The sequence below is a fragment of the Pteropus alecto genome, unplaced genomic scaffold, assembly GCF_000325575.1.
Source record: "Pteropus alecto unplaced genomic scaffold, ASM32557v1 scaffold7, whole genome shotgun sequence".
NCBI classification, from domain to species: Eukaryota; Metazoa; Chordata; class Mammalia; order Chiroptera; family Pteropodidae; genus Pteropus; species Pteropus alecto.
This window is the reverse complement of record NW_006494614.1, coordinates 65,296,355-65,319,603: the sequence shown is the minus strand read 5'-3', so window position 1 is coordinate 65,319,603 and position 23,249 is coordinate 65,296,355. Positions and strand designations below refer to the sequence as shown.

The 23,249-nt window shown below is 37.2% G+C and overlaps 1 protein-coding gene across 1 annotated transcript; it reads right to left on the bottom strand.

Annotated features, from left to right (window-relative positions):
- Window positions 1-8,020: 8,020 nt before the first annotated feature.
- ZNF181 (zinc finger protein 181) lies at window positions 8,021-16,295 on the bottom strand. Its single transcript, XM_025042686.1, is given in 6 exon segments — window positions 8,021-8,986; window positions 9,783-10,945; window positions 10,948-11,043; window positions 11,612-11,707; window positions 11,969-12,089; window positions 16,154-16,295. Coding segments are annotated over 6 exon segments (1,713 nt in total). The 5' UTR covers window positions 16,163-16,295; the 3' UTR covers window positions 8,021-8,758.
- Between the last annotated feature and the right edge of the window lie 6,954 nt (window positions 16,296-23,249).

The window sequence follows — 23,249 nt, the reverse complement described above, 5'->3', positions numbered from 1 at the left end:
ACTGTACATATGTACTGTTTGTGTGTATGACTGAAAGTTAAAGCAGTACAATAAAAGTACATTACCAAAATGATTTAATTGAAATATTTTATTATAATGAAATACTGCATATAATTTATTTGTAAGAAACATATGTTAAATAAAGTGTCTTTAAACAGAAAAAAAAAAAATCCGTAAAAGATAACATACCAATTGGTGGTTGTGACCAGAGGCTCTCAGGAACCCAAAGCTGTATTTCCCCAAAGTGGCAATGGTTCAGTATTTACTATTCTGCCTTTGGATTGTTTTTTATTCTTCTTTATCTCCTTTTATTGATTTATTACCTTTTTTAAGTTTGGCAATTGATTTAGAGTTTATGGTTTACATCAGAGGTTGGAGACTTTCTCTCTAATTGGCCAAAGAGTAAATATTTTAGGCCAGGGGACAAAATCAAAGATATTATGTTAACACATATATAACAATTGAGAAAAGGAATTTCTATACATTTTTAATTCTTTTTTCTTTTAAAAATTTATATTAAATTATGGCTAACATACAATATTCCATTAGTTTCAAGTATACACCATAGTTATTCACCATTTATATACCTAAAGAAGTGATCATCATGATGCATTTTGAATTTAAAAAACTCAAAATATAATAATGATTATATATTTTTCTAATATAGGTATACCAATGTGATGAATATTATTTTAGGAGGAGCTAACATTTCATTTAACTAGAGATAAAAGTTACTATTTCTTATCAAAATAGGTTACAAACGTTCATCTGTTAATGCAAATCTGAATTTACCTACTTCATTTTTTAAAAAATTTGCAATGAATTTTAATCCAATGCAATATAACACTCATAAAATGTTACTATCTATTTCATATTTTAAAATGTCTCTATACAGACATCAGTACTGTCAAATACTGACAGTAGTCCATAAGCATACAATTTAAATAGAGCACATTTATCACTTGGGGGACAGGTATAGAATTCCATTAGATTCTTCTCTTGACATTTGCCTTTTTCATGTAATTACACTGCAGATTACTTCCAATTCAGGTGATTTCCTATCAAAGTGAAAATTTCTCAGTGGCACAGTTAAATGGATTTTTAAATAAGGAAATTTTCTTTGCACTTGCCTCAAGGTCTGAAAATCAATGAGGGAATTGTAGTTTGAGTTTGGGAAATATGTCAAATACAAACGTGTGTTCAGTGAATTTCTCCTTGTTATAACTATTGTCAGCACGAGACGTGTATAAAGCTGCTGATAATATTGTGATTGAAACAAGGTTAATTTTTGATGAAAAGACTTTACTGCAGTTTAACTTTTACGTGTAAGTACATGTTGCCTTGTAATTTTAGGTTGAATTTATTAGGAAACATCAAGTTAGAATCAAAACCTAATTTCCAGGTATACAGTGTTCAGTAATAGTGGTTGAAAGTAATTCTTCTCATTCAGAAAATTTTATTCTTGGCGCTAAGTTTAAAAATCATAATAAAATGCCACTACTAAGCAACCGAACTTCCTGTATCATGGAACAATTCAGAATACTTAGTTTATTTCAGCCAAAATTCCTAGAACTGATAATGGTTAAGGCCATGTGAATGAATAAAACCATTGACAGTACTTGCTTACAGACACAATAGATTCAAATATTTTTCACAAAGTACCTTCTGTGATATTTCATTGTAAAGTTCCTTATTTTTCTGACCATTTTTTGTGAGTGTTTATCTAGTAATGTTAATTTATTTTTATTACAGCTATAACATTATTGCATACTAAGCACAATGTCATCTAATTCAATAACAAAATAACTGACTGTTGTGCCTTAAAAGCATGACAATTGAAGTCCACTTTTCTGTTCTTATTTTGACATGATGGATGTACATTGGTAACAGAAATAAAACATAATGCCAGTGTAGGAAACATAGTGTGTCATTCGACCTGCTTTTAAGTTAAAACTGCATCACTGCAACTGTTGTGCACACGTGGCATTGTGATGCAGTGAGAGTGCCACATGCCATTTCTTCCATAACCTCTCACCTCTGCCACTGAAGTACCTAAATAGCCATAGACAATATATAAGTTAGAATGTGGCTAGAATCTACTAAGACTTTTTTATGGAAATATTCGAATTTCAAATAATTTTCACGTGTCATGAAGTGGTACTCCTCAATTTTTTCTAAGCATTTAATGTGTAAAAATCGTTCTAAGCTCATAAGCCATGTAAAAACAGGTGGTAGACAAAGTTTGGCCCCTGAGTTACAGTATGTTGACCCCTGATATGCATCTTTATTACGGTCTACTCTCAGTGATATTAAACTACTTCACACAGAGCATAAAAACAACAGTAATTTCTGTTTATTGCCTCCTGTTCTTTGTGCCGTTACTGGATGTTTACTTCTCCATGTCATACACCCCACAACAAATGGTTATGATTCTTTAAACAGTTGATTATCTTTTAAAGAGATTTAAATGTCAATAAACAAAATCTTTATTTTTCCCATGTAGTGACTGTGTCTGGTGCTCTTCATTCTTTTGGTTTTCCTTTGGCATTTCAAGTACCATTTTTCTGGAAGGAAAATCACATTTTCTATAGTAAAAGTATGCTGGCACTGAATTTTTTCAATCTTTGTATAGTACATGAAATTGCCTTTATTTCGCTTTGCTTTTGAAATATATTTCCCAGGTCATTTCTTCTAACATTTTAAAGTTATTCAACTATATTGTGCATTTTTGCCAACAAGAAATATGCTGTTATCTTTTTCCCACTTAAATATCTCCCTTCTCTCCCCAGTTGCAGTTAAGATTTTCTGTTTGTCACTGGATTAAGCAACTGTTTATGATGTGCCTTGGTGATATTCTCTTGAGCTTGACATTCATTGAACTTTGTTTTGTGGGTGTATAGTTTCCAACAATTTGGAAATATTTCCAGCATTATTTTTTTCAAATGGTTCTCTGTCCCTCTACCTCTCTTTCAGGGCCTTCTGTTATATGTGTATTAGTCCTTTTGAAGTCTCATAGCTCACTAATTTTTTTTAGTTTTTTCTCTTAGTTTTATTTTGAAGTTTCTACTACTGCATCCATTTCCTAATATTTCCTTCTGCAATGTTCACTCTGTGCTTAGTCCCATCCAGTGTATTGTATATCATAAGTTATAATTTTTATCTCTTAGATTAGGATCTTCCTTATATCTTTCATATCTCTAACGTATTCAGTCTTTTGGCTTCTTGGACATATGGAGTACCTCTTTGTGTTTTAATGTCTTCTACTTTTACTGTCTGTAATAATGTACCTGTTTTGAATGATTGATTTTTCTTATTTGGGATTATATTTTCCTGCTTCTGTATATCACTGTTTGTTTTTTATTGGATGTCAGAGTGATTTAGGAGCATTTTTGTATTCCTGTAAATTTTCTAGTGGGGAGATTGACGTTCTTGCAAAAAATTACTTTTGAACAAATGTAAACTGACAACTCTGGCAATGCTTATAAAAGGTGAAATCCTCCGAAGGGCCATCAAGAATTCTCAATCCTCTGCATTTCGGCCCCTGTGGGTCTGTCTTTGTGTATGTCTCATGGGGGCTCAAGTGATCACTGTGATTGGCTTTTATGTTTTTAATAAAATGGATCCTTATCATGGCTACACCATGTGTATGAATAATGGTAATTTTTCCATCCTATTTGCATTGGGTAGATGTTGTGTCTGATAAATGGAAGCATAACTTCAATTTCTCCACAACACTTATTTCCTTTTTCCTATTGTAGACATCCTAGTGGTATGAAGTGGTACCTCACTGTGGTTTTGATTTGCTTTTCCTTAATGACTAATTATGTTGACCATTTTTTCAGGTGCTTATTAGCCGTTTATATGTCTTCTTTGGAGATATGCCTATTGCTAGTATTTCTAATATTTTACATCCATATTCATAAGGGATATTGGTCTGTAAGTTACTTGTGTCTTTGTCTGATTTTGGTATTAAGGCAATTCTGGCATCATAGAATGAGTTAGGAAATGTTGCCTTTTCTTCAATTTTTTCGGAGATTGTCCTTTCTCCTTGAATGGTCTTGGCATCCATGTTGAAAATTAATTGGCCATATATGTGAAGGATTATTTCTGGGTTCTCTATTCTATTCTATTGGTCTGTATGTCTGTTATGTTAGTACCATACTGTTGTAATTACTGTAGCATTATAATACATTTTAAAGTTGGGTAGTATGAGTCCTCAAACTTTACTCTTCTTTTTAAGGTTTGTTTTGACTATCTGGGGCCCTTTGCAATTCCATATGAATTTGGGGACTGACTTTCAGATTTCTGCAAAAATAAAAAGGCTGTTGGAATTTTGATAGAGGTTGCATTGAATCCGTATGTATCTTTGTTAGCACTGACATCTTAGCAATTTTGTCTTACTTTCTTTTGAACATGAGGTATCTTTCCATTTTTTAGGGTCTTCTTTAATTTCATGCAGTTTTTTTAGTTTTCACTTACAAGTCTTTCACTTTGGTTAAATTCATTACTAGATAATCTTGTAGGCACTACTGTAAATGAGTTTCCTCATTTCCTTTTGAGGTTGTTCATTGCTGTTCTATAAGTTCACAAATGATTTGGGGGTATTGATTTTTCCTGCAATGTTGCTTAGTTCATTTATTAGCCTTATTAGTTTTTGTGAGTTCTTTGAGATTCTCTTTATATAGGACCATGTCATCCGCAAAGAGATAGTGTTACAACTACCTTTCCATTTAATAAAAGAACATACCCAGCAACTTACACTGCCAAACACCCCATTGTTTGCTTTATGAATATTATGTCTTTAATTCTCACAACTACTTGGAAGAGTGAGAATTTTTTTTTTTAATACAAAAATCAAGGCTTGACAAATGAAGCAACTTCGCCAGGGCAAGTGTCAGTCTCACAGGCTGATTCAAACCCAAGAATTTGGGTCCAGAGCTGGGAACACTTAATTTCTTGAATGATGCATAAAAATACTCAGTATACAGTGCAAGTGTACAGTATACAGTGCAGGTACACACCCATGAGGCTCAGCTGCTGCTGCTAACCATATTATGGTTAGAATTCTTTCCCTTACAATATTTGCCTTTTTATTAAATTTATTGGGGTGACATTGGTTAATAAAATTGTATAAGTTTCAAGTGTACAATTCAATGTCATATGTATATTATATTGTTTTCATCACCCAAAGTCAAATTTCCCTTTGTCACCATATATTTGACCCTCTTTACCTAGTCAATATCTTTAATGTCAGAGCTCTTTACTTTCTGTGCCGCTCAAGCCACACCACCTTTTCATTGTCTTTCATCAGTGGCTCCTTTATAGGCAGTTTTTGTCTCTTTAACAAAATTGCATCCTGTTTAAAGACAGTGTCTGACTCCCCCTTAATGCTCAGCACAGAGCATCTCCCAGAAAGTACTCAATGAAATATGCTCTAGTTCTTTCAGGGTTTTTACCAATGACTGCACAACATTCTGCACATCTGACTAGTCCAAGGCTACTGAAGCTACTTGGACTTTCCAGGCATCAGCGACCTTCAATGACATGGTCATAACCTCTTTTCAGGAACAGTGAGGGCAGCTGCACTCAGCCCAGACGATCTGGTACTAACTGATGCTGAAGTCTTTCATGCCTCTCATCTCATGAGCTAAAGCCTCACTTCTCCTCCATATGAGGACCTGAAGCCTCCTTCATTCTGCCCTTTCTCCAAACCACCTCTGTAAGGCACCCTCCCTCCTTCCTGCAGCCCTGCTGTGTTCTTGTCTCACCTTCTATAAGGTGCTCGTCTCCTCAGAGCATTTTGGGTAATAAATATATTCCCCCTCAAAATGGCTAAAAGACCAAAGGAGAATTTGTTGGAAGGGGATGGGAGTGTCTTGTAAGAGCCCCATAAAAAGTGAAACAGTAAGCAGAAAAGAGTGACAGGTGATTAGGAAGACCTACTAGAAGATGTAACATTTGAGACCAGGATGACGAAACAGCCACATAAATAATGCTGATGAAAATAGCTAATACTCATTGAATGTTTTTGAGGTGCCAGCCATCATAAACATTTTACACCAGTTAACTCATTTAACCATGATACTACTACTATGAGATAGGTGTTATTATCACCATTTTACAGATGGGGAAACTGAAGCATGGTGAAGTAATCTGTCCAATGTCATACAAAACCTGTATACATGCAACTTGGATACATACCCAAGGACCTTGGCTGCAGAGGCTATGTTCTTGATACACACATACACGTGTGCATGCACATGCACTTTTGAGCTCCCAAAAGGTGTAGAGTATGTCTTATTTATCTGGTCCACAGTAGATGCTCCAGAAGTGATTGACATGACTGAGCATGATTTTCCATCGATATCATAACATTATGATCTCAGCCTAATATTTTACCATAACAAGGTAATATATTTATTGCTTTCTTAAAACCTTCACTATTTAAAACTAGTGTCACTGTGAAGACATTTTAAATAAAGTGTTGTAAAACATTATGTGTATGCTCATGCTTTTTAAGTGGCAAAGTACAGGTATTTGGATACATCCCCTAATAACAAAATAACAAGATGGCATAAAACTGTGTAGTGAAAGCAAATTAAATCTGAGGAATTAAAGAACTACTTCATCTTTGCAGCACCAATGCTTGGGAGAGCAGAGGGACAGAGAGTGAAACAGAAAGCTACTGACATTATCCCACAGCAGGCATTCCTTCTCTCTCTCTTCTTCTCTCTCTCCATATATATCTATATATCTATATAGATACCTATGTTTATATCTATATCTATAGGTATATATAAATGAAAGAGAGAGATCTATAATTATACCAGCTCTTAAACTTTGATACCATGCCATGTTTCCTCATCCTTCAACATTCCCTAGAATTCCAAAATCTCATGACTACGAAGGAAAGATAAATCTTTGCTTAATATTAAAAATTCATCATTCCATTCCAAACTAACTCTATTGAGAATTGCTACGGAATGTGCCTTCACCTCTTAGTTTTCAGTTACGGTAGCATATGTACTGGAGTAAGAGGGTATTTTGTCTAAAGTCAGAAACCCTATCACTCAGTCCACACCAGTATTATATCAGTGATATAATATTCCTATTTAAAATAATTTCTTATTGACAATTATCAAACACCAAAGAACATAATCTGAAATATAAACTACATGAACTGCCATTTACCTGCAAGTGTCCACATAATCCTAGTCATTGATCTGTTACCCTTCTAGTCACAAGATGGGAAAACATGGGAGCCAGTAAGACAATTCTATTTATCCACAACTTAGAATATTTGAAGCCATCCTCCTTACAAACCATAATTATCTGTCAAGGTTCAGTGGAGTAAACAAAAATTCTCTTAACCATTTCGAGACATGTACTGCAGAAAATTAATGCTTTCAAAAGTGGTAGGCAGGCTGGAGAAGTAATGGAGACAGCTCTAAACTATTAATTTCAAGGTAAACCCCCTATAACTATGATCCAGGGATTGAGAAGTGACTGCTGTTGTTACTAAGTGATGCTGCCAGCAATAATACCTCAAAGCTACAAAACTTGAAACCAGACAGTGGATTATAGGAGTCCAATATAGATTATTGTAGCAAACATGACAGAACTTGTCTGCTCTGCCTAGAATGACCGCCAGAGTGTGTGTGCTCAAAGCTACATAATTAGTACTCATCCTTTAAGATTCAGATTAAAAAGCACATCCACAGTTACGCCTGTTCTGATTTTAGTATGTTGTTTCTTGGTTATGTTCTCACAGTACTTGTAAAACTTAAAATGTATGAATTAATCCAACTTGAAGTGGACTGTGAATTATCCTTACCAAAATAATAATATTCTTAGCACAGAGATCAAGCTTTTTCCATAGGTCTGCTAGTCTTCCATAAAAGGCTATAGTAAGGCTGGTCTTAATTCTTCAAGACAAAATTAGTAGGAAATTTTGCAAGAAATATCAATGTCACAGTGAAAGAGTTCATTATATACAAATGATTTTATTAGAGACCAAGAATTTTATTCACACCACTTTTTATTTCTTTTGCAGCTTTAGTTTTCCAACTTTATAACATTTACTGGATCCACTGGGTGACTAAATATCTTCACATGCCAACTAAAGATCATTTCTATGTAGGAGTCAAGTAAAATTGCAAGCTACTGCTGTAAGAAATGTATATTCACTTATAATATGCTTGTCTGCTCTTCTGTGGAACTGTTTACAAATGGCATCATTGCAAAGATTTACACATAATTCCTACATCCTTCAGGTTGTTCTAGCATTAATTTTCTGATGTCTAGAAAAATAAGAACTTAGTGAACACTTTGCTCCATTTCTTACATAAGCTTTCTCTTCAGTGTGAGTTCTCTGATGTAGAATGAGGGATGCACTCCAACTGAAGGACCTTCCACAACTTTTATATTCATACTGCTTCTCTCCTGTACATGTTTATACATGTTTTATGAGTCACACTGCCTAAACTTTCTCATAATTGTTACATATATGTAACAGTAAATACAGTGTGGATTTATTTATGTCAATTAAGGGATTAATACTGGCCAAAGGCATTCTCACATTTATTGCCTTCATGATTCCTCTACAGTGTGAATTCTGATGAACAATAAGGCTTGTACCTCTGCTAAAGACCTCCCCCATTACATTCATCACATTCGTAAGACTTTTCTCCGATATAAATTTTCTGATAATGAATCAGGGAGGATCAATGGCTGAAGTGTATTATTACAAATACTGCATTCATACAGTTTCTCTCTTATGTGATCTTTCACATGTATAGTGATTCACATGTCCTAAAGGCTTTTCCACACTTATTGCACTACTGAGTTTCTCTCCATTATGTATTCTCTGATGCGCAGTAAGATTTGAGCCTTTGCTAAAAGCTTTCCCACATTCATTACATTTATATGGCTTTTCTCCAGTATGAATTCTCTGATGTACAGTAAGGTTTGAACTACAACTGAAGGTCTTCCCACATTTAATACATTCATAGGGTTTCTCTCCAGTATGAATTCTGTGATGTTGAAGCAGGGATGACCTATGACTGAAGGCTTTCCCACATATACTGCATTCACAATCCCCACCCCCCCGCCCCCACCAAAAGGAGCTGTGTTAAGAGGGACTGCCACTAGGCAACTAGAAAAAGTCACTAGGAACACCCAAATACCAAACTGTCATTTTTCAATAGCCCCCTAAAACAAAATAAAATATTATAAAAAATATTTAGCCTAACAACATATAAAAAATATACTTCAATTCAACCATGGATCTAATAGGCTTAGCTAACAATCGATAGAACTATTAAATACTTCAAGAAAAAAGCACTATTTATCTTATGTACTATTGTCGAAAGACAACTCTCAGAAATATCTCACATGAATATTCATTTCTGAAATTAATAGAAATCCAGTCCAATGATGCACTATAAAAAAAGGTTCAATATACACAATATGTTTACAACACTAATAATAAACGTTTCATGTTGAAAGTTTTCTGTCACTTACACCTGAATTAATTTCTATCAAGCTTTCTTACATTACCTACATTTTAATTTCTTTTTCATAGGAATTTTCACATGTAAAAATGCGGACCAATTAGTCTTTCCCAAGCTGTTTACATTCAAGAGTTTTTATACAGGTAATTATTTCATGCTTTCGAAAGGAAATGGGATTACTGAAGCTTTTCCCAAATTCTGTACCTTTCTTGGTTTCTCGCCAGTGTGCGTTGTCATGTGTCTTCTAAATGTTGTGTGATAAATGAAGGCCTTCCCACATTTAATACATTCATAGGGTTTCTCTCCAGTATGAATTCTGTGATGTTGAAGCAGGGATGACCTATGACTGAAGGCTTTCCCACATATACTGCATTCATAAGGTTTCGATCTAGTGTGATTTCTCAAGTGCATATTCAGTGATTCAGGCTGGTTGAAGGACTTCCTGCATTTTTGACATTCAAAGGGTTTTTCTTCAGTATGAATACTCTGATGCTGAATAAGAAATGAGAGGCTACTGAAGACTTTCAGACATTTGTTGCATTCGAATTGTTTCTCTATCATGTGAATTCTTTGATGTCGAGTAAGGTGTGAACTACAGCAAAAGGCTTTTCCACATTCACTACATTCATAAGGTTTCTCTCCAGTATGAATTTTCTGATGGTGAATGAGAGATGACCTATGAATGAAGGCCTTCCCACATATTCGACACTCATAGAGTTTTTCTTGAGTATGAATTCTCAGATGTTCAATGAGATGTGAAACACGACTAAAAGACTTTCCACAGTGCATACATTCATATGGTTTCTCTCCAGTGTGAGTGCTTTGATGATTAGTAAGTGAGGAGACATGGCTAAAGGCCTTTCCACATTCAATACATTTATAAGGTTTCTCTCCACTATGGCTTATCTGGTGTCGAGTAAGGGATGAGCCATGGCTAAAAGTCTTCCCACATTCACGACATTCATAGGGTTTTTCTCCTGTATGAATTCTCCAATGGCGATTAAGGATTGATTGTTTGCCAAAGGCTTTCCCGCATTCGCTGCATGTGTAGATTTTCTCTCTATTATAAGTCTGGTGAAGGGTAAGAGATTTCTTCTGGTTGAAGGCTGCCACACTTTCATTAGAATTCAAAAGTTTCTTCCCACCACTGACATTCTCATTTTTTATAAGTGATTTTTTCAGTAAACTCTTCTTAAATATATCATGTTTATGTGATTTCACTCCAGCAGACATTCTCTGTGGTTCAGAAAGAACAGACTTTAAATTTAAATAGAAGATGCTTCTAAATGTATTGTATTTGTCAACACTTTCCCCAGTGGGACTTTCTCTAAAGGTGAGAGTCACTGGTCTGAAATGCTCTACCTGATTTTCATGCTTCCCCTCCAACTTCTCTATATATTCCCAGTCCTTGTTAAAATTTGAAAATTCATGACTTTTATAATTTTTTCTATTATTACCGTTTGGTGTGAATCTTCATCACAAATATCCTCCTTCACTGATAATTCTTTGTTTTCCCATTTTGATTCCCAACCTGAAATATATCAAGAAAGCAAAACACTGCTTTTTTGGTACTTCTTGAAAAGCAATTTCTATGGTAGAAATGGAATTGGATTAAAATTAGATCTGTGTGAAATCATATTATTTATTGGACATTAGAAAATATTGTTTTTAGAGACCGTCTCATACATTCCTTACTTCCTTTAACATTTACATTCGTATTTGATCTTTGAAACTCAGCCTTAGTGGAAAACTGATTTTCTAATTGACAGCTTTCCTTAACCTAAAACTGTCGGTATATTTTTTAAGTGTACTTAAAAAGAGTAATTTGCCTTATTTTGTTTCAAATAAAATAACAATTTGAATGATCATGATGGCAGAAAACTCCACTTTTAATTTGATGACATGAGTAATACAAAATAATTTGGGATGGAGGAATGGTCATTTTGAAATCTAGGCTAAGGATTCCAAATTTTTGTCACATTTGGGAATCTCTGAAGACAGTCTCTCTAAAATATCCTAAAATGCCCCACTTTCCCACCGGGCACTTTCTACAAGCATCTTTAACAAAGACCTAATTTGCCTGATTCACCATAACTTACCTGGAAACATAGCTTTTGTCAGTTTTTTCTCCACTATCCAAGGTTCTTTCCCATCCTCCAATAAAGTGATCACATATGGCTTAGGTATAGAAAGACCTGCTTACAGGAAAAATATAGAACTTGTTTAAGCCGTGGACCTCAAGGAAGAGAAGCCATCATTACAAAAAGGACCAAAGGATGGTTTGAAGGATGTTCACTGAAACGGGAAGATAAGCTTCAGTCAGGGCACAACAGAACTACACATTTCCTTGGGAACATGGAATAGAAATTCAGCCATTTACTCAGGAGGGTCTCCATTAATTCAGAGTGGCAAATGGGAGATCTCCTCTACTGAGGTGGAGGGAGAGAGATGCTTACCTAGAGAGACCAGATTCTCATAATTCTGGACCATCACATCCTTGTATAAATTCCTCTGAGCAGAATCTAGCCATCGCCACTCTTCGTGAGAGAAGTCTATGGCCACATCACTAAATGTTACCTGAAACAGCAAATATACTAGGCTCACCCATAGCCCAGGCCTTTTCTGTCACTGGACAGGGGTCAAATTACCCTGGTTGAAGAAAGGGAATAAGATTCAGCAGTTGTGACATTAATCAGAACTCTGATCTAAGTTAAGTAATAATTGGATAATTATGTTCTTAGCATTGTTGTACAAAAGGGTAAGAGACAAATATAGGGCTTTGCTTCAGGAGGGTTAATTTGGTCAGAGAATAGAATTATAAAAATATTTAAAATCAGCCTTCAACATTTGACAGCACATAGTCAAGTGTTTAGTAGTGTTTTTTATAGCTACATGCTAAGTAAATAATAAAAAATGATGATCCACTATGGTTAAAAAAAAAAAAGAAGAAGAATCCAATGGGTTCAGAAAAAAGACTTTTTTTATATCAGAGATAAACAAAAAGAAAAACATTTACGGTATATACTTAAACCCTGTATTAATAATCAATCTATAATTAAAATAATTTGCGACCCCTGGGCAAGAAGACTGAAGGATGGTTTCATGCCATAGGCGGACCTTGAGAAGGACTTTAAAATAAAGGTAAAGAATAAAAGGGCGAATTTCTAAGGCAATAGATTTCTCCTCAACAGTACCCATTCATGGTATTATTTAAAATAGCAAAACTTTAGAAAAAGCTTCGATGTTCAATAATAGCTTACTGGCTAGTCAAATTATATTATGTGTAAAAATGTACGCATGTAAAACGGCATTACTACTATCTTTCAATGGTGAAATAGATATTGTCTGGCTATGGTAAATTTTCACCCCACGAGTAGTTGATTCAACATTCTATTACTTTATTGGGATATTTTGCATGTATGTTTACCAGTGATACTAGTCTTTGGTTTCAAAGTAGGAATTTACCTTCGCTAGGTAATTGAAAAACCACATCTGCAAAGCAGAAAATCCTTTCTATGATATAGAAATGAGACAGGTTTTATTATTGAATAAGCATTAAACCAGACTGTAATGCATTTGACAGGCAATCATTAACAAGATTCTAAGGACAGAAAGAAATTTCACCCTTTCATAAAGCCAGGCAGATAGAATCCATTACATATATGCTTTCAAAATAAATGATAACTTGTCCTCTACTAAGAGGATTTAATAGCATCATTTGCTACAAATACTTCATCCTAAATTCACCTGGTAATAAGAAAAATAAAACTTCTCATATCATTATGACAAGCAGGTAGTTAGAACTTGGAGCCAGGAGCCTAGGCAAACTCCCACATAGGTAATTAATGGCACATCTTCCTTTTTGTTTGCATTTCAAAGAGATGGCTCCAAGGCCCTAAGAAAGACTTTACTGCCTTGTAAAACTGGCAGAGGCTTATTTTCCTTTGAAGAAGGTTATGAGCATCTCAAGGGGACGGAAAAGATTTACAATTACAGATTTTTCTCAAGGAAATACTCTAAGGAAGAGCGAGAAGGTCTTTTTTCCCTTTTGGCACCAAGGAAAATTATTTTTTCCATTTGTATTTACTCTTGCTAACACTATATTAAATGCATAAAATACTATGTTTTATTCTACCGATGCAAAGATATTTCATATTTTAAGTTTTGAACACACTAATGAATGGCATTGTATTAAAAGTCTAGAGAAGAAAACTCACATAATCTCATTAATACTCTTTGCTCTTTATTTAGATCATGGTTTCTCAACCTTGACACTTTGACATTTTAGGCTGGATAATTCTTATTTGTGGAGAGCTGTCCTGTGCATCGTAGGGTGTTTAGCAGCATCCCTAGCCTCTATCCATTAGATGTTAGTAGCAACTCCCCTCCTCCCCCAACATGGTTGTGACAACCAAATATATCTCTAAATATTACCAAATGTGCCCTAAGGGTAGGGTCAAGGGGAACAAAATCTCATTTGAGAACAACTGCAGTTCCTTCAAAGACTCTCTTAGGCATCTCTACCTGTGCTCAAAGTGTTCTCTCAGTTCAGTATAACTTTGCTTCCACCTCTGCCTCCCAGGTACTATGGGCCACCAAAATCAGTTCCAGCCCTGCTTCCCCAGGGATGCTTCTCTTCTTTCTTCCCCTTCAATTGCCTGGGCAGCCAGGGATGTTCATTCATCTTTGTCCCCAGAAAAATTCAGGATATTTGTTCTAGTACCTATCTTAATTTCTTATGCTTTCTTACTTTTCTACCAGTCCTGTGCCACTCGATACAGTTGCCACTAGCCACATTTGGCTATATAAATTTAAATAAAAAATAAATTTTGGGGTGGCTCCATAGTGTAGCGGTTAGCACGTCTGCTTTACACGCAGAAGGTCCTGGGTTCACGCCCCAGATGGAGCCATGGACCATACTCCGGGTGCACCGGGTCCTGGGTGCACCAGGCCCCGGGTGTGTGCTATGAGCGCATGGAGGGGGGCGGAGATGCCCCGCCTTCAGAGATCCAGTTCTTAAGAGGAAACGGCAACATTCATGGGTCAGGGGTGAAGTGTCGGGGGACAGGGAATTAAAGAGGGAATTAATAAAAAATAAATAAATTTTAAAATTCAGTTCCCCTGTCACTCTGGTCATAGTTCAAGTACTCAATAGTCACCATAGTCACATGGGGCTGGTGGCTACCGTACTGGACAGCACACATTTAGAATATTTCTACCACTGTAGAAAAGTCTCTTAAACAGTACTGCACATGAGGTCTTGCATGTCAGTGTACACCCAAAACTATGTAAAATTCTTCCTAACAGGTACTTCATAAATGTGTAGGAAATGAATCAATGAATGATTTTGGCAATCAGTTCACTTTAGCTTTTACTTTTAAAAAAAATATTTTTTTTCAATTCTAATTATCTAATACTCCCAAGAAACCAGACCTGGCCCAACATGCACATCTGCCACTCATACCTTGTCCTGTGCAGGCTTCATCTTCCACCCCATGATTCTGCCTATCATTTTTTCATCACTCATTCACTCAACAACTATTTACTAAGCATTTGTTTTGTGCCAGTTACCACCTTGGGTTAATAAAAAAGAAAAAAATCCCTCCCAGTGTGAGGAGACAAATAATGAACATATTAATATACTAAACATATAGTCTATCAGCTAGTGAGTGATAAGCACTTTGACAAACAGCAGAACAGTGATGGAGGAGTGGAAGTGACAGTTCAAAGGTGACTGACAATTTTAAATAGGTGTTCAGGGAAGGTTTACTGAGAAAGAACCATTGAGCAAAGACACAAAGAAAGTAAGAATGCAAGTTTGTGCACATCTACGGAAAGAATACACCAAGCAGATGAGACAGCAACTTCCAAGGCCTGGAGGCAGTAGCCAGTGTGGCTGGAGCCTACAGGGAACAAGTAGACAGAGAAGAAAGATGATATCGGAGAGGTAATAGCCTAAATGTACAAAGCTTTTTCAGTCACTACAGAACTCTGACTTCTATTCTGAGTTAGGGCCAGTGAACAGTTTTAAGCTGAAGAATAACAGGATTTATATAACAAGAGCATCTCTGTATTGAGAAGAGACTAAAGAGAGTCAAGGGCAGAAGCAGAGAATCCCACTCGGAGGCTACTGCAATAATCTAGGTTGCTTGGATCAGGGTGGCAGTGGTGGTGGTGGCGGTGATGGGGTAACCAATGATCAGATTCTGTTTATATCTTGTATATATTTTAGAACCAACTAGAGTGTCTGAATGTGAGCTATAAGAGAAAGGGAGGAAACGAGATGACTCCAAACATCACTTGAACAACTGAAAGGATTGATATACCATTGAGACTACATGACAGAGCTCTGACAACTATAAAGCAAATAACCTAAATCTCCAAACTTGAATTTTGAATTGTAATTTTAAAGTTTTGCTCAAGACTCTAAAAAGGCAGAAAACTGGCAGAAGAGAGGAGAAACTGAAAGACGATAGTATTTTGGAGTTTTTCTGTGGGCTCCATCCTTTGCTATAATGAAAGGAATCATGAGTCCAATCTCTAAAAGGACTTTGTTAGGTGTGAATTGGTAGAGAAGCAAAGCAAACACTCAAGAATCCTGATAAGGTGTTCCAGGAAGATCTGGGGACATACCAACTTACCTGGAACATGATTTTGCAATTTCCAGTAGTCAATATAGTCTTCTTTCCAGGCTCTTGTCTTATAGAAGAGCAGTGTCCTGAGAAGGCAGATCAAGAACAGGAAAAAGCAGTCACGAAAATCAGGCTATCTTGCAGCTCTGTGACATGCCTAATGGAAAAGCAAAATGAGAATCATTTTCTAGGATTCCAATTTTTCCCTGTACTTAGAGAGTGTTCCTTGGCACGACATAACCATTTACCAGGTGCCACCTGCGTGTAAATCAATTTTTATATACATTAAGAGACAAACTCATAAAGCAACAGTAATAATAATGTTAAATATGAGCTCGTTAAATCTTCACTCTGTGCATGGTGCGCAATCACATTATTCCAGATTTCCTTTTTAAACGATGAGAAAACTGAAACTTGGCGATACTGAAGCAACTTGTTCAACCTGATACAACTGGAAAGCGTCAGCTTTCTGACTGGATAATGAGAACCGCAGATGGCATTTTCTTTCAGTGCGTACTGTGTACACCTACCCGCCCATTTTCTTTTGGCGAAGCTCTATGAGGTAAGCGCCATCCTGATGCCCCTTTTGCAGAGCAGGACAGAGAGGCCCAGAAAGGTATGGCCCTGCCTGGGTTTACCCAGCAGGGTAAGACCCTGGAACCAAGGTCTGGAGGCCGTGCAAAGCACCCGGCCCCGGCCTCCCACCCAGGACCCACACTTGCCCGAATCCTCAGCCGGCCCGAAGACCGGGCGGGGACGTCCAGAGCGGGCACCACCGCGTACGGGACGCGCCGGGTCGCTGCGAGCTGACAATGGCCGCTGGGAACTGCACTGCCCAAAGTCCTTCCAGCTTCCAGGACGGAGAATACCGCCGCCTGGCACGAGACTACCGCGGAGTGCACCAAGGGCGGAGCCCACACCAGAGCGGGATTTCTCAAGACTCTTGGGTGTCAGGGACACAAATCGCCAGTACCTACGCGCCTACAAAACCACACTTCCCAGAAGCCTACGCGACTGCGCGCGATCTCGGAGCATCGCGAGAACCGCCTGGGCTTTCTAAGAAACTACTCTTCCTGGAGCGATCAGGCAGAGTGGCCTATCCGGACATGCGTGCAGAGTATCAGAACAACGGTCGCCTCTATTGAAACCTGCTACCCTCTACTTGCGTTGTAAGGACAATGGTGTCCAAACCACGAAACTACACTTCCTAGGAAATTATGCGGACTAAAGTTCTTCGAGTTATTCGTCTGCTCGTTCGTGCGTTCTCCTGTCAGAATTTGGGCAATCTTGGCTGCTGCCGCACAAGAACTGGCCTCTACCCGTGGAAGAGTTCCTCTCATCCAAAACCCCGCTGCCTCGCTGACCAGCTGATATGTGCCTTAAGTATTTGGTGCCCACTTGCCCTGGACTGCATTTCCCAGGATGTCCTGTGTCCAGGCTGTCACAACAATAAGTTGTATGTGGACTAACACTTCCCGGAAATTCATGAGGTCACGTTATCGCAATGACACAGTGTCGCTCCGATGTGCAGTACACGTCTTGGAAGGGCTCAAAATTATCTGACTGTAGTGAGCGCTTTGAGGACAAAGACCCATAGTACTAGGAAGAATCACTCCTTATAAACCCTGGAAGCGCCTGTCAGTCTCCGACCTTGCACAGCCCACAAAAACGGTGCTATACATAGATGTATATAGGCCAGAGCAATCTACTGTTGCTGTATATTTGGGTTGTTAACCTTTACTTTTTTAATTTAATTTAATTTTACATATTTTTAATTATAAATAGTATAACTGAATTTCCTTGTACATGTCAAGTATTTATATGCATAAGATTCATTAGACATTGCTTCTATCTTTGTATATCTTGTGACTGGTATTTAAATCCCTATAGCAGCAGTAGTTTTAAAAACGTGGCGTCAGCTAGATTCCTCTGTAGGCTTAGAGTATGTAATAAGATTTGCCAGTACAAAGTATATTCCCATCTACTCTTTGTTATACGAAGATACTGTTTTACAAAGTTGAACCAATTTATAGTTATTTTCGTTGCCAACTCTTAATGCCAGCACTTGTTTTTGTGAAACTTCCGAATGTTGCCAGTCTGTTAAGTTTGAAATTGTAGGTTACTGTGGCTTAAATTTGCATTTCTTTTATTGTTAATAACATTAAGATCTTTTCATGTGTCTCTTGGCTCTAGTATTTCCTTCTCTGAGAACTGCACATCTTTTGCTCAGTGTTCTTTTAGAACAATGGCCTTTGTAATATTAAAATACAAATTACACAGAAAAATACAAAATTTTAAAGGGGCGTGCAGAGACTAGGAAATTAGAATTTTTTTTCCTCCCTTAGAATCCTGGGCTTTGAACTGGATTCAGACACCAAATGTGTTTCCTCCAGTTTTTTGTATGTTTCTGAGTGAAATCCTTTGAGTTTTCTCCTTTTTGGGATATGTTAAGCAACTCGAATCTGTGAAGTGCATCTTCCTGTGCTTGGCAAATTTTTCTTCTCTTTATATACTTCCCCATTCTTTCTCCTCTTCTAAACTCCAATTCATTATAAGGTAGGTTTTTTTCATTCTATTCTCCCTATGTCTTAAATCCTTCTCTATAATTTCCACCTTTCAGTCTCTGTATTGCATTCTGGGTAATTTTTCTGATCTATCTCCCATTCATAATTCTCTTTCCAAAAGAATGTTCTTTATTTCAATTTTTCAAAGATATTTGTAACATAGTAGGCACAGTCGATTCAAAATATGCATCTCTTAATACCAATAACTGAAGCTTTTATAAATCTCTTTGTCAATTTATTTTTTAAATTCTTCACTCTGTTTGTTTCCTATTTTGGTTGATTATGTTTGTGTGTCACTCTGTCCTTGAAAAGAGGTTTTCTGGGGCTTCCCAATGTCCTTGGGAAAAAAGTGCCTTTCTTTTCTACAGATTATATAATTTTATTTTCAGACAAGATCTGGGATTACTACCAATCTAGAACCACTGTAAACTAAATTTAAGACATAAAATTTCTGCTCAGTCTATCCAGAAAATCTTACATAGGTATTCTTCATTGTTGCTGCTTTTCCTCATAAGCTTCCTGGAGGAATTATGAAGCTTTTCCAGTATGAACCCTCAGATATTTGGAACATGATTAAGTTCATGGGAGGGGGTGGCTACATTAAAGCACTAGATGTGACTAGGAGCAGAGGTGAGAAGAACTTTAAATGGAAGGCTAGTCCTTTTGTTTCAATGGCTATGTCTGGCCAGTTCTTAAAGAACATTGCTTTGAAGCTGAGTCTCTAACATGTGAGTGCTCCAAGCTTGCACTATTAACAGAAAGGATAGAGGCCCTCTGATGAGTAGAAACTAAGGAGGAGAAATCAAGGGACAGGTTAAGTTTCAAACACATATGCCAGTCATTTGAGAAAGAAAATAGGCTAGGAGAGATCAATAAGGAGAAAGGAAAACACTCTACATGTCTTACTGAATCCACTCTCTTCCACTAGCCCTAAGCTGCCATCTTTCCCTTTTCTGTTAGGCAATGTTTACAATAAATTATCTTGCTACTGAAATTTATCTGGTCAAGGGCACATTTTAGAATACAAACTTGGGAAAATAAAAGCCAGCTTATGTTGATGCTTGAAACTGTTCCAGGACTCAGGCAATAAGGAAGTTTGGAACTCTAGCTTCCAGAGACATCAAAAATCATGCATTTGCCATAAGGAGAAACTCCGGCTGAGGCCTCTGATAGAGATCTTTGTCTTTGTTGCCAGCTCATCCTCCATCTATCACTTTGAAATGAGTCTACACCCAGTATGGGACAAAGATTTAAATCCAAGAATCTAGTCCCAGTTCTCCTGTCACTAGTTTGAAGCCCTATCCATTGCCAATCTGGCCCAAACGTGACCCCAGAATGCCCAATGTAGAACCTATGCAAAACCTCCAACAAGACCTTCATGTGTTCTCTCCTTCTATCCTTGAAGACCTCTGACATCCAGCATCTCTGATTATGTGACCAGTATCAGGTAACACCAGACTGAAGGGTGAATTCAATAGTATGTGTCAGGTATGCAGATGTTTGGCCAGTTAGTGTGCAGCCATTGCTTTGTAGGCTGCTTGGTCTCTGAGGGAAACAGGGTGTCTAGGGCCCTGCAGATATGATAGAGAGGAGGATGCTTATCTCATTCTTTTCCTCCCTCTTGGATCATAGAAGTATTGGAATAAACCTTGCTTTATTTCCATTGGAAGAGACTTCATTTAAACTTTAAACCTGAAAATGCTCTCATGGATTAATAAGTAGCAGACCCAAGTTCTCCCTACTTGTTGATTTTGTATGATTTTTCTTTTTAAAAAATGGCTTAGGGGAGATGAGTTCCAATATGTATGTTAGTCTTGGGAAAAAAGTGGATGGAAGGAAAGTGTCACTATTTTTTTTAAAAGTTCAATAAACACCACTGCAAAATTTTGAAAAAAACTCATTCTATTTACCTATGAAAGTGACAACATGGTAATATATTGAGAGAAAAGTATCGTTTATTAACAAGTATGGATTTATTACATATACTGTCATTTTTTCACTCAATCCATTGTGAAGTCTTCTAATATTAGCAACATACAACCTACACTGCCATTAGAATATCCAGTGTTCCATATTAGTAATTATAACTAACAAATTTAGTCTCTTTGATGAACATTTGCTTTTTGCTCATATTTTTACTTAAATGTGTGAAGAATATTCTTTTAAATGCATTCTTGCCTATTTGTGTGTTTGTTTTTCAGAATATTTTTTGTCTTTGTTGAAATAGACAATTAGTTGCTTGTATTTACATTGTACAATATTTTTTTATTTATAGTTGGCATACAATAATATACCAGTTTTAGTTGTATATAGTGATCAGAGATCCACATAAGTCTCAAAGTGATCACTCCACTAAATCTAGTACCCCTCATCCCCCTTATGTATTTATTAAAACATTATTAAAATCTTCCCCGTGCTACACTCTACATCTCCATGTCTATTCTGCAACTATCCATTTGTACTTCTTAATCTCTTTGCCTTTTTTCAGTCCCCCCTCAACCTCCCTCCCATCTAGTATCCCTCTAAATATTCTCTGTATCTATGGATTTATTTCTGCTCTTGTTGCTATTCTTGTTAATTTTGTTCTTTAGATTCCACATGTACATGAAATCATGCAACATTTGTCTTTCTCTATATGACCCTAGAGTGCAATACCCTCTAGGTCTATCAAGACAATATCTTTTTCCATCCCCTTCCTTTTAGTCTCTGTGTGTGTCTTTTAATCTGAAGTGAGTCTCTTGTAAGCAGCATATGTAAGGGTCTTGTTTCCTTATCCATTCTGCCACTCTATCTTTTGTTTGGAGCACTTAATTCTTTCCCATTTGAGGTGCTTATTGATAGGAATGTAGTTATTACCATTCTTTATTCCTGTTTTTGATACATGTTTCTTCTTTAAAAAAGTCCCTCCAACATTTCCTGTAATACTGGCTTGGTGTCGATGAATTCCTTTAGCTTATTTTTGTCTGGGAAGCTCTTTATCTGTCCTTCAACTCTAAATGATAGCTTTGCTGGATAAAGTATTCTTGGTTGTAGATCCTGGGTCTTCATCACGTTAGATATTTTGTGCCAAGCCCTTCTGTCCTTCATGGTTTCTTTTGAGAATCAGCTGCCAGTCTTATGGGTGTTTCTTTGCAGGTAACTAACTGCTTTTCTCTTGCTGTTTTTAAGATTTTTTCTTTGTATTTAACCTTTGGCCTTTTAATTATGATGTGTCTTGGTGCGGACCTCTTTGGGTTCCTGGTTTGGGGGACTCTCTGAGCTTCCAGGGGTTGTATGTCTATTTCCTTCACCAGATGAGGCAAGTTTTCTATCATTATTTCTTCAAATAGCTGTTCAACATCTTGTTTGTTTTACAGTACCCCTATGACATGGCTATTTTTACATTTAATAGTGTCCCATAGGCTCCTTATTATTATTGTAGTCATGGCTTCTTTTTTCTTGCCATTCTGATTGAGTGTCCTTTGCTTTCCCATCTTCTATATAGGTCATTTGATCCTCTTTATTCACTCTGTTTATTCTATTTCATATACTTTTCATCTCAGATAATGTGTTCTTCATTTCTGACTGGTTCTCTTTTATACTTTCCATTTTTATGTTTTTTTATCTCCTTGTTGAAGTTCTCACTGAATTCATCTATACTTCCTCTAAGTTCATTGAACATCTTTACAACCAGTGTTTTGAACTCTGTATGTATTAGATTGCTTGACTCCATTATTCCTGGATCTCTGTTCTGTTCTCTCATGTGGTTTCTGCTTCTTTGTCTTCCCATTTTTGCTGACTTTCTGTGTCTGTTTCTAAGCAAATCTCTTACGTCTCTGGGTCTTATTAGTGCAGCTTTGTAAAGTAGGTGTCCAGTGGCAATGTCCTGAGAGGGGTTCAGCTGCAGGCCAAGTTTAGCCCCAGCCTGTGCCCCTTTGGGGCCACCTGTTAAGATTCAGCAAGCAATCCACAGATGCTGTGCTTATAGTTGCCTCAAAGGCCACACCAGAATCCAAGGCCAGCTGCCTCCGGGGTGAGTCTAGGTGCTGCTCAGCAAGGGGCTCCTGACCCACCGAGGCTACATTTGGATGTGGCTTGGGTGGATCAGCAAGTTGGAGTTTCAGGGAATCCTCTGGGTAGAGCAATCTCTTATCCAGTTTGATGATGTCTCAGCTATGGCAGCAGAGTCCGCACACTGGGATGGGGGAGGGCTCAACAGAAGAACAATATATACCACCAGCACTTCTGCCTGGGAGAAAGCCTTGCCTCCGGCCCTTCCTCTGACAACTCAGTGTATCCCTGGTGCCCCTTGCGTAGTCATCCAGGCACTGGTGCTCATAGCAAGCAAGTTCGTCGCCACGAAAGTCTGCTTGCTCATACAGCCCCTTTAAGAGAGGTCTTTGCTGGCAGCTGCCTCTGCTATGGCCTCTGTTCACTCAGCCACTGGGGATCAGGCAGCCTCATGTCCTCGGCCCTTCCTACCTCCTACCATTGCAGGGTGAATTTTTATTTCTCTCACTAGTTGTAGGGCTTGTTCATCTAGGTCCCAGGTGATTTTCTTT